This window comes from Porites lutea, unplaced genomic scaffold (assembly GCF_958299795.1).
Source record: "Porites lutea unplaced genomic scaffold, jaPorLute2.1 SCAFFOLD_120, whole genome shotgun sequence".
Lineage (NCBI taxonomy): Eukaryota > Metazoa > Cnidaria > Anthozoa > Scleractinia > Poritidae > Porites > Porites lutea.
In genome coordinates, this window is record NW_027332298.1 from 1776 (window position 1) to 15273 (window position 13498).

The 13498-nt window shown below is 33.1% G+C and overlaps 1 protein-coding gene across 1 annotated transcript; it reads right to left on the reverse strand.

The window, feature by feature from the left end:
• Window positions 1-11708: 11708 nt before the first annotated feature.
• LOC140925443 (uncharacterized protein KIAA1958-like) lies at window positions 11709-13219 on the reverse strand. Its single transcript, XM_073375405.1, has one exon. The coding sequence runs from the start codon at window positions 13217-13219 to the stop codon at window positions 12332-12334; it is 888 nt and encodes a 295-aa protein (XP_073231506.1). The 3' UTR covers window positions 11709-12331.
• Between the last annotated feature and the right edge of the window lie 279 nt (window positions 13220-13498).

A 13498-nucleotide genomic window follows, 5' to 3' on the forward strand; every position in this document is an offset into this window, starting at 1 on the left:
TTAACCCCTTCGGAAAAAGGTCAATTTTTCGACTTTTTGAACTACTTGTTTTTATAGCCTAGAAAGGCGTTTTTTCGTTCTAGGATATTGTAAAAAACATTTACCTGGTCTATATTGCCTAAAATAAAAGTTGGAAAAATGGCCATTTTTGGACCAAAACCATGGGTTAACCCCTTTGGAAAAATATCAAATTTTTCGACCTTTTTTAACTTCTTGTTTTTATAGCCTAGAAAGGCGTTTTGTCGTTCTAGAATATTGCAAAACACATTTTCCTGGTCTATATTGACTAATAAAAAAAGTTGGAAAAATGGCCATTTTTGGACCAAAGCCATGGGTTAACCCTTTGGAAAAATGTCAATTTTTCGACTTTTTAAACTTCTTCTTTTTTTAGCCTAGAAAGGCGTTTGTTTTTTTCAGAATATCGTAAAAGACATTTTCCTGGGCTATATTGACTAAAAAAATAAGTTGGAAATATGGCAATTTTTGGACCAAATCCATGGGTGAACCCCTTTGGAAAAATGTCAATTTTTGGACTTTTTAAACTTCTTGTTTTTATAGCCTAGAAAGGCGTTTTCTCGTTCTAGTATATTTGAAAAGACATTTTCCTTGTCTATATTCCGTAAAAAAAAAAAGTTGAAAAAAATGGCCATTTTTGGACCAAAACCATGGGTTAACCCCTTTGAAAAAATGTCAATTTTTCGACTTTTTCAACTTCTTCTTTTGATAGCCTGGAAAGACGTTTTTTTGTTATAGAATATTGGAAAAAACATTTTCCTGGCCTATATTGCCTAAAAAAAAAAGTTCTAAAAATGGCTATGTTTGGACCATACCATGGGTTAACCCCTTTGGAAATATGTCAGTTTTTCGACTTTTTGAACTTCTTGTTTTTATAGCCGAGAAAAGCGTTTTTTTGTTCTAGAATATCGTAAAAGACATTTTCCTGGCCTATATTGCCTAAAAAAATAATTTGAAAAATGGCCATTTTTGGGCCAAAACCTTGGGTTAACCTCTTTGAAAAATGTCAATTTTTCGACTTTTTTAACTTCTTCTTTTGATAGCCTAGAAAGACGTTTTTTCGTTGTAGAATATTGTAAAAAAACATTTTCCTGGCCTAGATTGCCTAAAAAAAGAAAGATGGAAAAATGGCTATCGTTTTTTCGTTCTAGAATATCGCAAAAGACATTTTCCTGGCCTATATTGCCTAAAAAAAATTGGAAAACTGGCTATTTTTGGACCAAAACCATTTGTTAACTCCTTTGGAAAAATGTTAATTTTTCGACTTTTTTAACTTTTGTTTTTACAGCCTAGAAAGGTGTTTTTTCGTCCTAGAATTACGTAAAAGACATTTTCCTGCTCTATATTGCCTAAAAAAAAAGTTGAAAAAATGGTCATTTTTGGACTAAAACCATGGGTTAACCCCTTGGAAAAATGTCAGTTTTTCGACTTTTTGAACTTTATGTTTTTTTAGCCTAGAAAGGCGTTTTTTTCGTTCTAGAATAGCGTAAAAGAAATTTTCCTGCTCTATATTGCCTAAAAAAAAAGTTGAAAAATGGTCATTTTTGGACTAAAACCATGGGTTAACCCCTTGGAAAAATGTCAGTTTTTCGACTTTTGAACTTTATGTTTTTTTTAGCCTAGAAAGGCGTTTTTTCGTTCTAGAATAGCGTAAAAGAAATTTTCCTGCTCTATATTGCCTAAAAAAAAAAATTGGAAAAATGGCCATTTTTGGACCAAAACCATGGGTTAACCCCTTTGGAAAAATGTCAATTTTTCGACTTTTTTAACTTCTTCTTTTGATAGCCTAGAAAGACGTTTTTTTGTTATAGAATATTGTAAAAAACATTTTCCTGGCCTATATTCCCTAAAAAAAAGAAGTTGGAAAAATGGCTATGTTTGGACCATACCATGGGTTAACCCCTTTGGAAATATGTCACTTTTTCGACTTTTTGAACTTCTTGTTTTTATAGCCTAGAAAAGACATTTTTCTGGCCTATATTGCCTAAAAAAAAAATTGGAAAACTGGCTATGTTTGGACCATACCATTTGTTAACTCCTTTGGAAAAATGTTAATTTTTCGACTTTTTTACTTCTTGTTTTTATAGCCTAGAAAGGTGTTTTTTCTTCAAGAATTACGTAAAAGACATTTCCCTGCTCTATATTGCCTAAAAAAAAAAGTTGAAAAAATGGTCATTTTTGGACTAAAACCATGGGTTAACCCCTTGGAAAAATGTCAGTTTTCGACTTTTTGAACTTCTTGTTTTTTTTAGCCTAGAAAGGCGTTTTTTCGTTCTAGAATATCGTAAAAGATATTTTCCTGGCTTTTATTGCCTAAAAAAAAAAGTTGGAAAAATGGCCATTTTTGGACCAAAACCATGGGTTAACCCCTTTCGAAAATGCCAAATTTTCGTCTTTTTGAACTACTTGTTTTTTAAGCCAAAAAAGGCTTTTTTTCGTTCTAGAATAGCGTAAAAGACATTTTCCTGCTCTATATTGCCTAAAAAAAAAAAGTAGGAAAAATGGCCATTTTTGGACCAAAACCATGGTTAACCCCTTTGGAAAAATTTCGATTTTCGACTTTTTTAACTTCTTGTTTTTATAGGCTAGAAAGGCGTTTTCTCGTTTTAGTATATTTTAAAAGACATTTTCCTTGTCTATATTCCCTAAAAAAAAAAAAGTTCAAAAAATGGCCATTTTTGGACCAAAACCATGGGTTAACCCCTTTGGAAAAATGTCAATTTTTCGACTTTTTTAACTTCTTCTTTTGATAGCCTAGAAAGACGATTTTTTGTTATAGAATATTGTAAAAAACATTTTCGTGGCCTATATTGCCTAAAAAAAAAAGTTTGTTTGGACCAAAACCATGGGTTAACCCCTTTGGAAAAATGTCAGTTTTTCGACTTTTTGAATTTCTTGTTTTTTTAGCCTAGAAGGGCGTTTTTTCGTTCTAGAATATCGTAAAAGACAGTTTCCTGGTCTATATTGCGTAAAAAAAAAGTTGGAAAAATGGCCATTTTTGGACCAAAACCATGGGTTAACCCCTTTGGAAAAATGTCAATTTTTCGACTTTTTTAACTTCTTGTTTTTATAGCCTAGAAAGGCGTTTTTTCGTTCTACAATATCGTAAAAGACATTTTCCTGGTCTTTTTTGACTAAAAAAAAAAGTTGGAAAAATGGCCATTTTTGGACCAAATCCATGGGTTAACCCCTTTCAAAAAATGCCAAATTTTAAACTTTTTGAACTTCTTGTTTTTTTAAGCCTAAAAAGGCTTTTTTTCGTTCTAGAATATCGTAAAAGACATTTTCCTGCTCTATATTGCCTAAAAAAAAAAATTTGGAAAAATGGCCTTTTTTGGACCAAAACCATGGGTTAACCCCTTTGGAAAAATGTCGATTTTCGACTTTTTTAACTTCTTGTTTTTATAGCCAGAAAGGCGTTTTTTCGTTCTAGGATATTGTAAAAAACATTTACCTGGCCTATATTGCCTAAAAAAAAAAAGTTGGAAAAATGGGTATGTTTGGCCCAAAACCATGATTTAACCCCTTGGGAAAAATGTCAATTTTCCGACTTTTTTAACTTCTTGTTTTGATAGCCTAGAAAGACGTTTTTTCGTTCTAGAATATCGTAAAAGACATTTTCCTGCTCTATATTGCCTAAAAAATAAACTTAACTTCTTCTTTTATAGCCTAGAAAGGTTCTAGAATATCGTAAAAGACATTTTCCTTGTCTATAATAGCTAAAAAAAAAAGTTGGTAAAATGGCCATTTTTGCACCAAAACCATGGTTAACCCCTTTGGAAAAATGTCAATTTTTCGTCTTTTTGAACTTCTTGTTTTTTAAGCCTAGAAAGGCGTTCGTTTGTTCTAGAATATCGTAAAAGACATTTCCTGGTCTATATTGCCTAAAAAAAAAGTTGGAAAAATGGCAATTTTTGGACCAAAACCATGGGTTAACCCCTTTGGAAAAATGTCAATTTTTCGACTTTTTTAACTTCTTGTTTTTATAGCCTAGAAAGGCGTTTTTTCGTTCTAGAATATCGTAAAAGACATTTTCCTGCTCTATATTGCCTAGAAAATAAACTTAACTTCTTGTTTTTATAGCCTAGAAAGGTGTTTTTTTGTTCTCGAATTACGTAAAAGACATTTTTCTTGTCTATATCGCCTAAAAAAAAGTTGAAAAATGGCCATTTTTGAAATAAAACCATGGGTTAACCCCTTGGAAAAATGTCATTTTTCGACTTTTTGAACATCTTGTTTTTATAGCCTACAAAGGCGTTTTTTATTTCTAGAATATCTTAAAAGACATTTTCCTGGCCTATATTGCCTAAAAAAAAAAGTTGGAAAAATGGCCATTTTTGGACAAAAACCATGGGTTAACCCCTTTAGAAAAATGTCAGTTTTTCGACTTTTTGAACTTTTTTTTTTTTTAGCCTAGAAAGGCGTTTTTTCGTTCTAGAATATCGCAAAAGATATTTTCCTGGCTTTTATTGAATAAAAAGAAAAGTTGGAACAATGGCCAATTTTGGACCACAACCACGCGTTAACCCCATTGGAAAAATGTCAGTTTTTCGACTTTTTTAACGTCTTGTTTTTATAGGCTAGAAAGGCGTTTTCTCGTTCTAGTATATTTTAAAGACATTTTCCTGGTCTATATTCCCTAAAAAAAAAAAGTTGAAAAAATGGCCATTTTTGGACCAAATCCATGAGTTAACCCCTTTGGAAAATTGTCAATTCTTCGACTTTTTTAACTTCTTCTTTTATAGCCTTAAAAGGCGTTTTTTCGTTCTACAATATCGTAAAAGACATTTTCCTGGTCTATATTGCCTAAAAAAAAAAGTTGGTAAAATTGCCATATTTGGACCAAAACCATGGGTTAACCCCTTTGGAAAAATGTCAATTTTTCGACTTTTTGAACTTCTTGTTTTTTTAGCCTAGAAAGGCGTTTTTTTCGTCTTAGAATATCGTAAAAGATATTTTCATGGCCTTTATTGCCTAAAAAAAAGAAGTTGGAAAAATGGCCATTTTTGGACCAAAACCATGGGTTAACCCCTTTGGAAAAATGTCAATATTCTTTTTTTTTAACTTCTTGTTTTATAGCCTAGAAAGGCGTTTTTTCGTTCTAGAATATTGTAAAAAACATGTTCCTGGTCTTTTTTGACTAAAAAAAAAAGTTGGTAAAATGGCCATTTTTGGACCAAATCCATGGGTTAACCCCTTTCAAAAAATGCCAAATTTTAAACTTTTTGAACTTCTTGTTTTTTAAGCCTAAAAAGGCTTTTTTTCGTTCTAGAATATCGTAAAAGACATTTTCCTGCTCTATATTGCCTAAAAAAAAAAAGTTGGAAAAATGGCCTTTTTTGGACCAAAACCATGGGTTAACCCCTTTGGAAAAATGTCGATTTTTCGACTTTTTTAACTTCTTGTTTTTATAGGCAGAAAGGCGTTTTTTCGTTCTAGGATATTGTAAAAAACATTTACCTGGCCTATATTGCCTTAAAAAAGAAAGTTGGAAAAATGGGTATGTTTGGCCCAAAACCATGATTTAACCCCTTGGGAAAAATGTCAATTTTCCGACTTTTTTAACTTCTTGTTTTTATAGCCTACCAAGGCGTTTTTTCGACCTAGAATATCGTAAAAGACATTTTCCTAGCCTATATTGCTAAAAAGAAAATTGGAAAACTGGCCATTTTTCGACTTTTTCCTGGTCTATATGGCCTATAAAGAAAAAGTTGCAAAAATGGCCATTTTTGGACCAAAACCATGGGTTAACTTCTTTGGAAAAATGTCAATTTTTCGACTATTTTAACTTCTTCTTTTGATAGCCTAGAAACACGTTTTTTCGTTCTAGAATATTGTAAAAAACATTTACTTGGCCTATATTTCCTTAAAAAAGAAACTTGGAAAAATGGCTATGTTTGGACCAAAACCAGGGGTTAACCCCTTTGGAAAAATGTCAATTTTCGACTTTTTGAACTTCTTGTTTTTTTAGCCTAGAAAGGCGTTTTTTTCGTTCTAGAATATCGTAAAAGATACTTTCCTGGCTTTTATTGCCTAAAAAAAAAAGTTGGAAAAATGGCCATTTTTGCACCAAAACCATGGGTTAACCGCTTTGGAAAAATGTTAATATTTCGACTTTTTAACTTCTTGTTTTTATAGGCTAGAAAGGCGTTTTCTCGTTCTAGTATATTTTAAAAGACATTTTCCTGGTCTATATTGGCTAAAAAAAAAAAGTAGAAAAAATGGCCATTTTTGGACCAAAACCATGGGTTAACCCCTTTGGAGAAATGTCAATTTTTCGACTTTTTTAACGTCTTCTTTTGATAGCCTAGAAAGGCGTTTTTTTCGTTCTAGAATATTGTTAAAACCATTTTCCTGGCCTATGTTGCCTAAAAAAAAAGTAGGAAAAATGGCTATGTTTGGACCAAAACCATGGGTTAACTCCTGTGGAAAAAGGTCAATTTTTCGACTTTTTGAACTTCTTGTCTTTTTAGCCTAGAAAGGCGTTTTTTCGTTCTAGAATATCGTAAAAGATATTTTCCTGGCTTTTATTGCCAAAAAAAAAATTTGAAAAATGGCCATTTTTGGACCAAAACCATGGGTTAACCCCTTTGGAAAAATGTCAATTTTTCGACTTTTTGAACTTTTTGTTTTTTAAGCCTAGAAAGGCGTTTGTTTGTTTAGAATATCGTAAAAGACATTTTCCTGGCCTATGTTGCCTAAAAAAAAAAGTAGGAAAAATGGCTATGTTTGGACCAAAACCATGGGTTAACTCCTGTGGAAAAAGGTCAATTTTTCGACTTTTGAACTTCTTGTTTTTATAGCCAAGGAAGGCGTTTTTTTTGTTCTAGAATATCGTATAAGGCATTTTCTTGGCCTTTATTGACTAAAAAAAAAAAAGTTGGAAAAATGGCCATTTTTGGACCAAAACCATGGGTTAACCCCTTTGGAAAAATGTCAATTCTTCGACTTTTTGAACTTCTTGTTTTTGTAGCCCTTAAAGGCCTTTTTTTTGCTCAAGAATATCGTAAAAGACATTTTCCTGGACTATATTGCCTAAAAATAAAAGTTGGAAAAATGCCATTTTTGGACCAAAACAATGGGTTAACCCCTTTGGAAAAATGTCAATTTTTCGACTTTTTAAACTAGTTTTTTTTATAGCCTAGGAAGGCGTTTTTTCGTTCTAGGATATCGTAAAAGATATTTTCCTGGCCTTTATTGCCTAAAAAAAAAAGTTGGAAAAATGGCCATTTTTGGACCAAAACCATGGGTTAACCCCTTTGGAAAAATGTCAATTTTTCGACTTTTTGAACTTCTTGTTTTTGTAGCCTAGAAAGGCGTTTTTTTCGTTCTAGAATATCGTAAAAGACATTTTCCTGCTCTATATTGCCTAAAAAAAAATTGGTAAAATGGCCATTTTTGGACCAAAACCATGGGTCAACCCCTTTGGAAAAATGTCAATTTTTAAACTGTTTGAACTTCTTGTTTTTTTAGCCTAGAAAGGCCTTTTTGATTCTAGAATATCGTAAAACATATTTTCCTTGCTTTTATTGCCTAAAAAAAGAAAAGTTGGAAAAATGGCCATTTTTAGACCAAAACCATGGGTTAACCCCTTGTAAAAATGTCCATTTTTCGATTTTTTTAACTTTTTCTTTTGATAGCCTAGAAAGACGTTTTTTCGTTCTAGATTATCGTAAAAGATATTTTCCTGGGTTTTATTGCCTAAAAAAGAAAAGTTGGAAAAATGGCCATTTTTGGACCAAAACAATGGGTTAACCCCTTGTAAAAATGTCCATTTTTCGATTTTTTTAACTTTTTCTTTTGATAGCCTAGAAAGACGTTTTTTCGTTCTAGATTATCGTAAAAGATATTTTCCTGGGTTTTATTGCTTAAAAAAGAAAGTTGGAAAAATGGCCATTTTTGGACCAAAACAATGGGTTAACCCCTTTGGTAAAATGTCAATATTTCGACTTTTTTAACTTCTTCTTTTGATAGACTAGAAAGACGTTTTTTCGTTCTACAATATTGTAAAAATCATTCTCCTGGCCTATATTGCCTAAGAAAAAAAAGTTGGAAAAATGGTCATTTTGGGACCAAAACCATGGGTTAACCCCTTTGGAAAAATGTCACTCTTTCGACTTTTTTAACTTCTTGTTTTTATAGCCTACAAAGGCGTTTTTTCGTTCTAGGATATTGTAAAAAACATTTACCTGGGCTATATTGCCTAAAAAAAAAAGTTGGAAAAATGGCTATGTTTGGACCAAAACCATGGGTTAACTCCTTGGGAAAAATGTCAATTTTCCGACTTTTTTAACTTCTTGTTTTTATAGCCTACGAAGGCGTTTTTTCGTTCTAGAATATCGTAAAAGACATTTTCCTGGTCTATATTGCCTAAAAAAAAAAGGGTTGCAAAAATGGCCATTTTTGGACCAAAACCATGGGTTAACCCCTTTGGAAAAATTTCAATTTTTCGACTTTTTTAACTTCTTGTTTTTATAGCCTAGAAAGGCGTGTTTTCGTTCTAGGATATTGTAAAAGACATTTTCCCTGTCTATATTGCCAAAAAAAAAAAAGTTGAAAAAATGGCCATTTATGGACTAAAACCATGGGTTAACCCATTTGGAAAAATGTCAATTTTTCGACTTTTTGCACTTCTTGTTTTTTTAGCCTAGATAGGCGTTTGTTCGTTTTAGAATATCGTAAAGACATTTTCCTGGCTTTTATTGCTTTTATTGCCTAAAAAAAAAAAGTTGACAAAATGGCCATTTTTGGACCAAATCCATGGGTTAACCCCTTTGGAAAAATGTCAATTATCCGACTTTTTTAACTTTTTGTTTTTATAGGCTAAAAAGGAGTTTTTTCGTTCTAGAATATCGTAAAAGACATTTTCCTGGTCTATATTGCCAAAAAAGAAAGTTGGAAAAATGGCCATTTTTGGACGAAAACCATGGGTTAACCCCTTTGGAAAAATGCCAATTATCCGACCTTTTTAACTTTTTGTTTTTATAGCCTAGTAAGGCGTTTCGTTCTAGGATATTGTAAAAGACATTTTCCTGGTCTATATTGCCTAAAAAAAAAAAGTTGGAAAAATGGCCATTTTTGGACCAAAACCATGGGTGAACCCCTTTGGAAAAAGGTCAATTTGTCGACTTTTTGAACTTCTTGTTTTTATAGCCAAGGAAGGCGTTTTTTTTGTTCTAGAATATCGTATAAGGCATTTTCTTGGCCTTTATTGACTAAAAAAAAAAAAGTTGGAAAAATGGCCATTTTTGGACCAAAACCATGGCTTAACCCCTTTGGAAAAATGTCAATTCTTCGACTTTTTGAACTTCTTGTTTTTATAGCCTAGAAAGGCGTTTTTTCGTTCAAGAATATCGTAAAAGACATTTTCCTGGGTTTTATTGCTTAAAAAAGAAAAGTTGGAAAAATGGCCATTTTTGGACCAAAACAATGGGTTAACCCCTTTGGTAAAATGTCAATATTTCGACTTTTTTAACTTCTTCTTTTGATAGACTAGAAAGACGTTTTTTCGTTCTACAATATTGTAAAAATCATTCTCCTGGCCTATATTGCCTAAGAAAAAAAAGTTGGAAAAATGGTCATTTTGGGACCAAAACCATGGGTTAACCCCTTTGGAAAAATGTCACTCTTTCGACTTTTTTAACTTCTTGTTTTTATAGCCTACAAAGGCGTTTTTTCGTTCTAGGATATTGTAAAAAACATTTACCTGGGCTATATTGCCTAAAAAAAAAAGTTGGAAAAATGGCTATGTTTGGACCAAAACCATGGGTTAACTCCTTGGGAAAAATGTCAATTTTCCGACTTTTTTAACTTCTTGTTTTTATAGCCTACGAAGGCGTTTTTTCGTTCTAGAATATCGTAAAAGACATTTTCCTGGTCTATATTGCCTAAAAAAAAAAGGGTTGCAAAAATGGCCATTTTTGGACCAAAACCATGGGTTAACCCCTTTGGAAAAATTTCAATTTTTCGACTTTTTTAACTTCTTGTTTTTATAGCCTAGAAAGGCGTGTTTTCGTTCTAGGATATTGTAAAAGACATTTTCCCTGTCTATATTGCCAAAAAAAAAAAAGTTGAAAAAATGGCCATTTATGGACTAAAACCATGGGTTAACCCATTTGGAAAAATGTCAATTTTTCGACTTTTTGCACTTCTTGTTTTTTTAGCCTAGATAGGCGTTTGTTCGTTTTAGAATATCGTAAAGACATTTTCCTGGCTTTTATTGCTTTTATTGCCTAAAAAAAAAAAGTTGACAAAATGGCCATTTTTGGACCAAATCCATGGGTTAACCCCTTTGGAAAAATGTCAATTATCCGACTTTTTTAACTTTTTGTTTTTATAGGCTAAAAAGGAGTTTTTTCGTTCTAGAATATCGTAAAAGACATTTTCCTGGTCTATATTGCCAAAAAAGAAAGTTGGAAAAATGGCCATTTTTGGACGAAAACCATGGGTTAACCCCTTTGGAAAAATGCCAATTATCCGACCTTTTTAACTTTTTGTTTTTATAGCCTAGTAAGGCGTTTCGTTCTAGGATATTGTAAAAGACATTTTCCTGGTCTATATTGCCTAAAAAAAAAAAGTTGGAAAAATGGCCATTTTTGGACCAAAACCATGGGTGAACCCCTTTGGAAAAAGGTCAATTTGTCGACTTTTTGAACTTCTTGTTTTTATAGCCAAGGAAGGCGTTTTTTTTGTTCTAGAATATCGTATAAGGCATTTTCTTGGCCTTTATTGACTAAAAAAAAAAAAGTTGGAAAAATGGCCATTTTTGGACCAAAACCATGGCTTAACCCCTTTGGAAAAATGTCAATTCTTCGACTTTTTGAACTTCTTGTTTTTATAGCCTAGAAAGGCGTTTTTTCGTTCAAGAATATCGTAAAAGACATTTTCCTGGACTATATTGAGTAAAAAAAGAAAGTTGGAAAAATGGCCAATTTTGGACCAAAATTATGGGTTAACCCCTTTCGAAAAATGTCAATTTTTCGATTTTTTAAACTTTTTGTTTTTATAGCCTAGAAAGGCGTTTTTTCGTTCTAGAATATCGTAAAAGACATTTTTCTGGTCTATATTGCCTAAAAAAAAAAGTTGGAAAAATGGCCATTTTTGGACGAAAACCATGGGTTAACCCCTTTGAAAAAATATCAATTCTTCGACTTTTTGAACTTCTTGTTTTTGTAGCCCTTAAAGGCGTTTTTTCGCTCAAGAATATCGTAAAAGACATTTTCCTGGACTATATTGCCTAAAAATAAAAGTTGGAAAAATGGCCATTTTTGGACCAAAACAATGGGTTAATCCCTTTGGAAAAATGTCAATTTTTCGACTTTTTAAACTTGTTGTTTTTATAGCCTAGGAAGGCGTTTTTTCGTTCTAGGATATCGTAAATAGAGATTACTTCATGGTTGGTGAGTGCGTACGATTTTTATTCACGAGTTGTGAAGAATCGAAAACGAAGGAGTGAGCGCAGCGAACGAGTGAGTTTGCGATTCTTCACAACGAGTGAATAAAAATCGTACAAGCGAACCAACCATGAGGTAATTTGTTTATTATATATGTACTGAGATATTACAAAATAATGTTTACAACTATCAATTGCGCGGTGAAATCAACACAAAGACCACAACGAGTTGCGAATGATTTTATTCGAGCAAACTGAACGTACAAAACTTCCTACAACATTAAAGTTATTCAGTGACTCTGAAGAAAGTGGAACAAAGTCTACTTTTAAACGATTCTTTAACTTTAAATAACAATGAAAATTTTCAGCTTTAAATATCGCCGTTCAAAACCGTAACTAAGATATAAAATTTGAAAAAGTTGACTGTTTTGTAAATCTAATTATAGTAATGCATGCATTCTAATCAGAGTCAGAGTCCAGTACTTTTAGCCTTTTGTACCTCTTTGGAGAAGACTTTACCTCAACTTCTTGGATTGCCAACTTCGGGGATTGATTGAGGCTGTTAATAGAAATGCTGAATTGACCTCCATGAATAACAGCGCCCGTGAAAAGCGACATCGCTTGTTGGTGATGATCTGCCGCCGAGCGACCCGCCGAGCTAGCTGAAGGATCAGTGGAGCATTCTCCAACTTGAGATGAATTAGTTTTCTCTAAGCTATGCACATTCCCGGACATCAGTTCACTTAAAGTACGAGACATTTTTACTTGCTGTTTTTCAGAAACTACAGAATAATTTGTCACACTTTGAAGATTTTTATGTCCCGACAGTTGAATAATATCTGTCGCTGGGATGTCGTTGTTTGTTAAAGTTTGGATCATTGTTTTGCGACCGCTATGGTTCTTTACATTGGGCCCCAGCCCGGCTTATTCTGCCATTTTTTTCATTAACGAATTCAGCTTGTTCACGCCAACGGCTGACTTTTTAAACCATGGTTTAGAAGAATCTTGTTTTTTACAGTTATTTACTGCTAGATAAAATGGCGCGTTGTTGTCGTTCATTTCCGACGGTCTTTTCTCCGCGTAGAATTTGTAAACAGTGACGGGATCTCTTTCACTTCCCTGAACCGAAAACATTTTCGGTTTTATTTGCCTGACATCTCTGGGATTTTCTCCGGTTCGAGTCTTAGTTTGTCTCTCAGTATACTCTAAAAATTCCTCGCCATTTGTAGTTTGGCGTAGTTGCACATCGCCCCAACACATGTCTCTGTGTTCCTTACAACCACGGAGACCGAAATAGACTGTGTTGTTGAACCAAACTGTATTCAGTAGAGCCTCAGGAGTTGACTTTCCTAACAATCCTTTGTCATACAGCAGTTTTATGTCGTCTTCTGTGAGGGGAACTGAAGCGTTTGGTTTATCGCCTTTGCCTTTCTTCTTGAGATCTCTTTGTTTTGATTTTAATGCCGTTCGTGCTTTTTCAAACTCGACGTCTCTCATAATGCTGTAGCCGTAATTCTTCTTCTTTAAATACCGTTCAAAACTGGCCATCATAGCACGCAAGGAAGTGGGTTCGTAATCTTCGTTGTTTTCTTTCTTTCTTACTGTTATGATAAATTCGCTGATGAATGAACTCAGTTCGTGTGGGGGAATTTCTTCTACAGGCCTTGACTCATCTTTTAGCCTCAAAAACTCCTTAAGCAAAGCAACATTCTGTTCAGTTTTCTTCCTGGTGTTTTCGTTTTCTTGTCCTTCAATAAATTCCTCTACTGAAGTTATATCTGCAAACCTTGAATTCCTCGAAGAAGACGCCATGGTTTTCCTTTTGCCTAGTGACGCCGTCAGTGAAAGGCGGGAAAATCGATACGATTTTTGTCACTAGTGAAAACTTTCGTCTGCGGGTTGTGATTGGTCATACGGTATTTTTCACTAGTGAGAAAAATCGTACAACCAATCAGATTGCGTGTACTCTGCAACGCATCATTTTTATTTGACATATTCATTTTGCAGTAAATCTCAGTACATATATAATAAAAAATATTTTCCTGGCCTTTATTGCCTAAAAAAAAAAAGTTGGAAAAATGGCCATTTTTC

Excerpts from the sequence above, each read along its gene's own strand:
- LOC140925443 (XM_073375405.1), bottom strand. The coding sequence starts at position 13,219 with ATGGCGTCTTCTTCGAGGAATTCAAGGTTTGCAGATATAACTTCAGTA.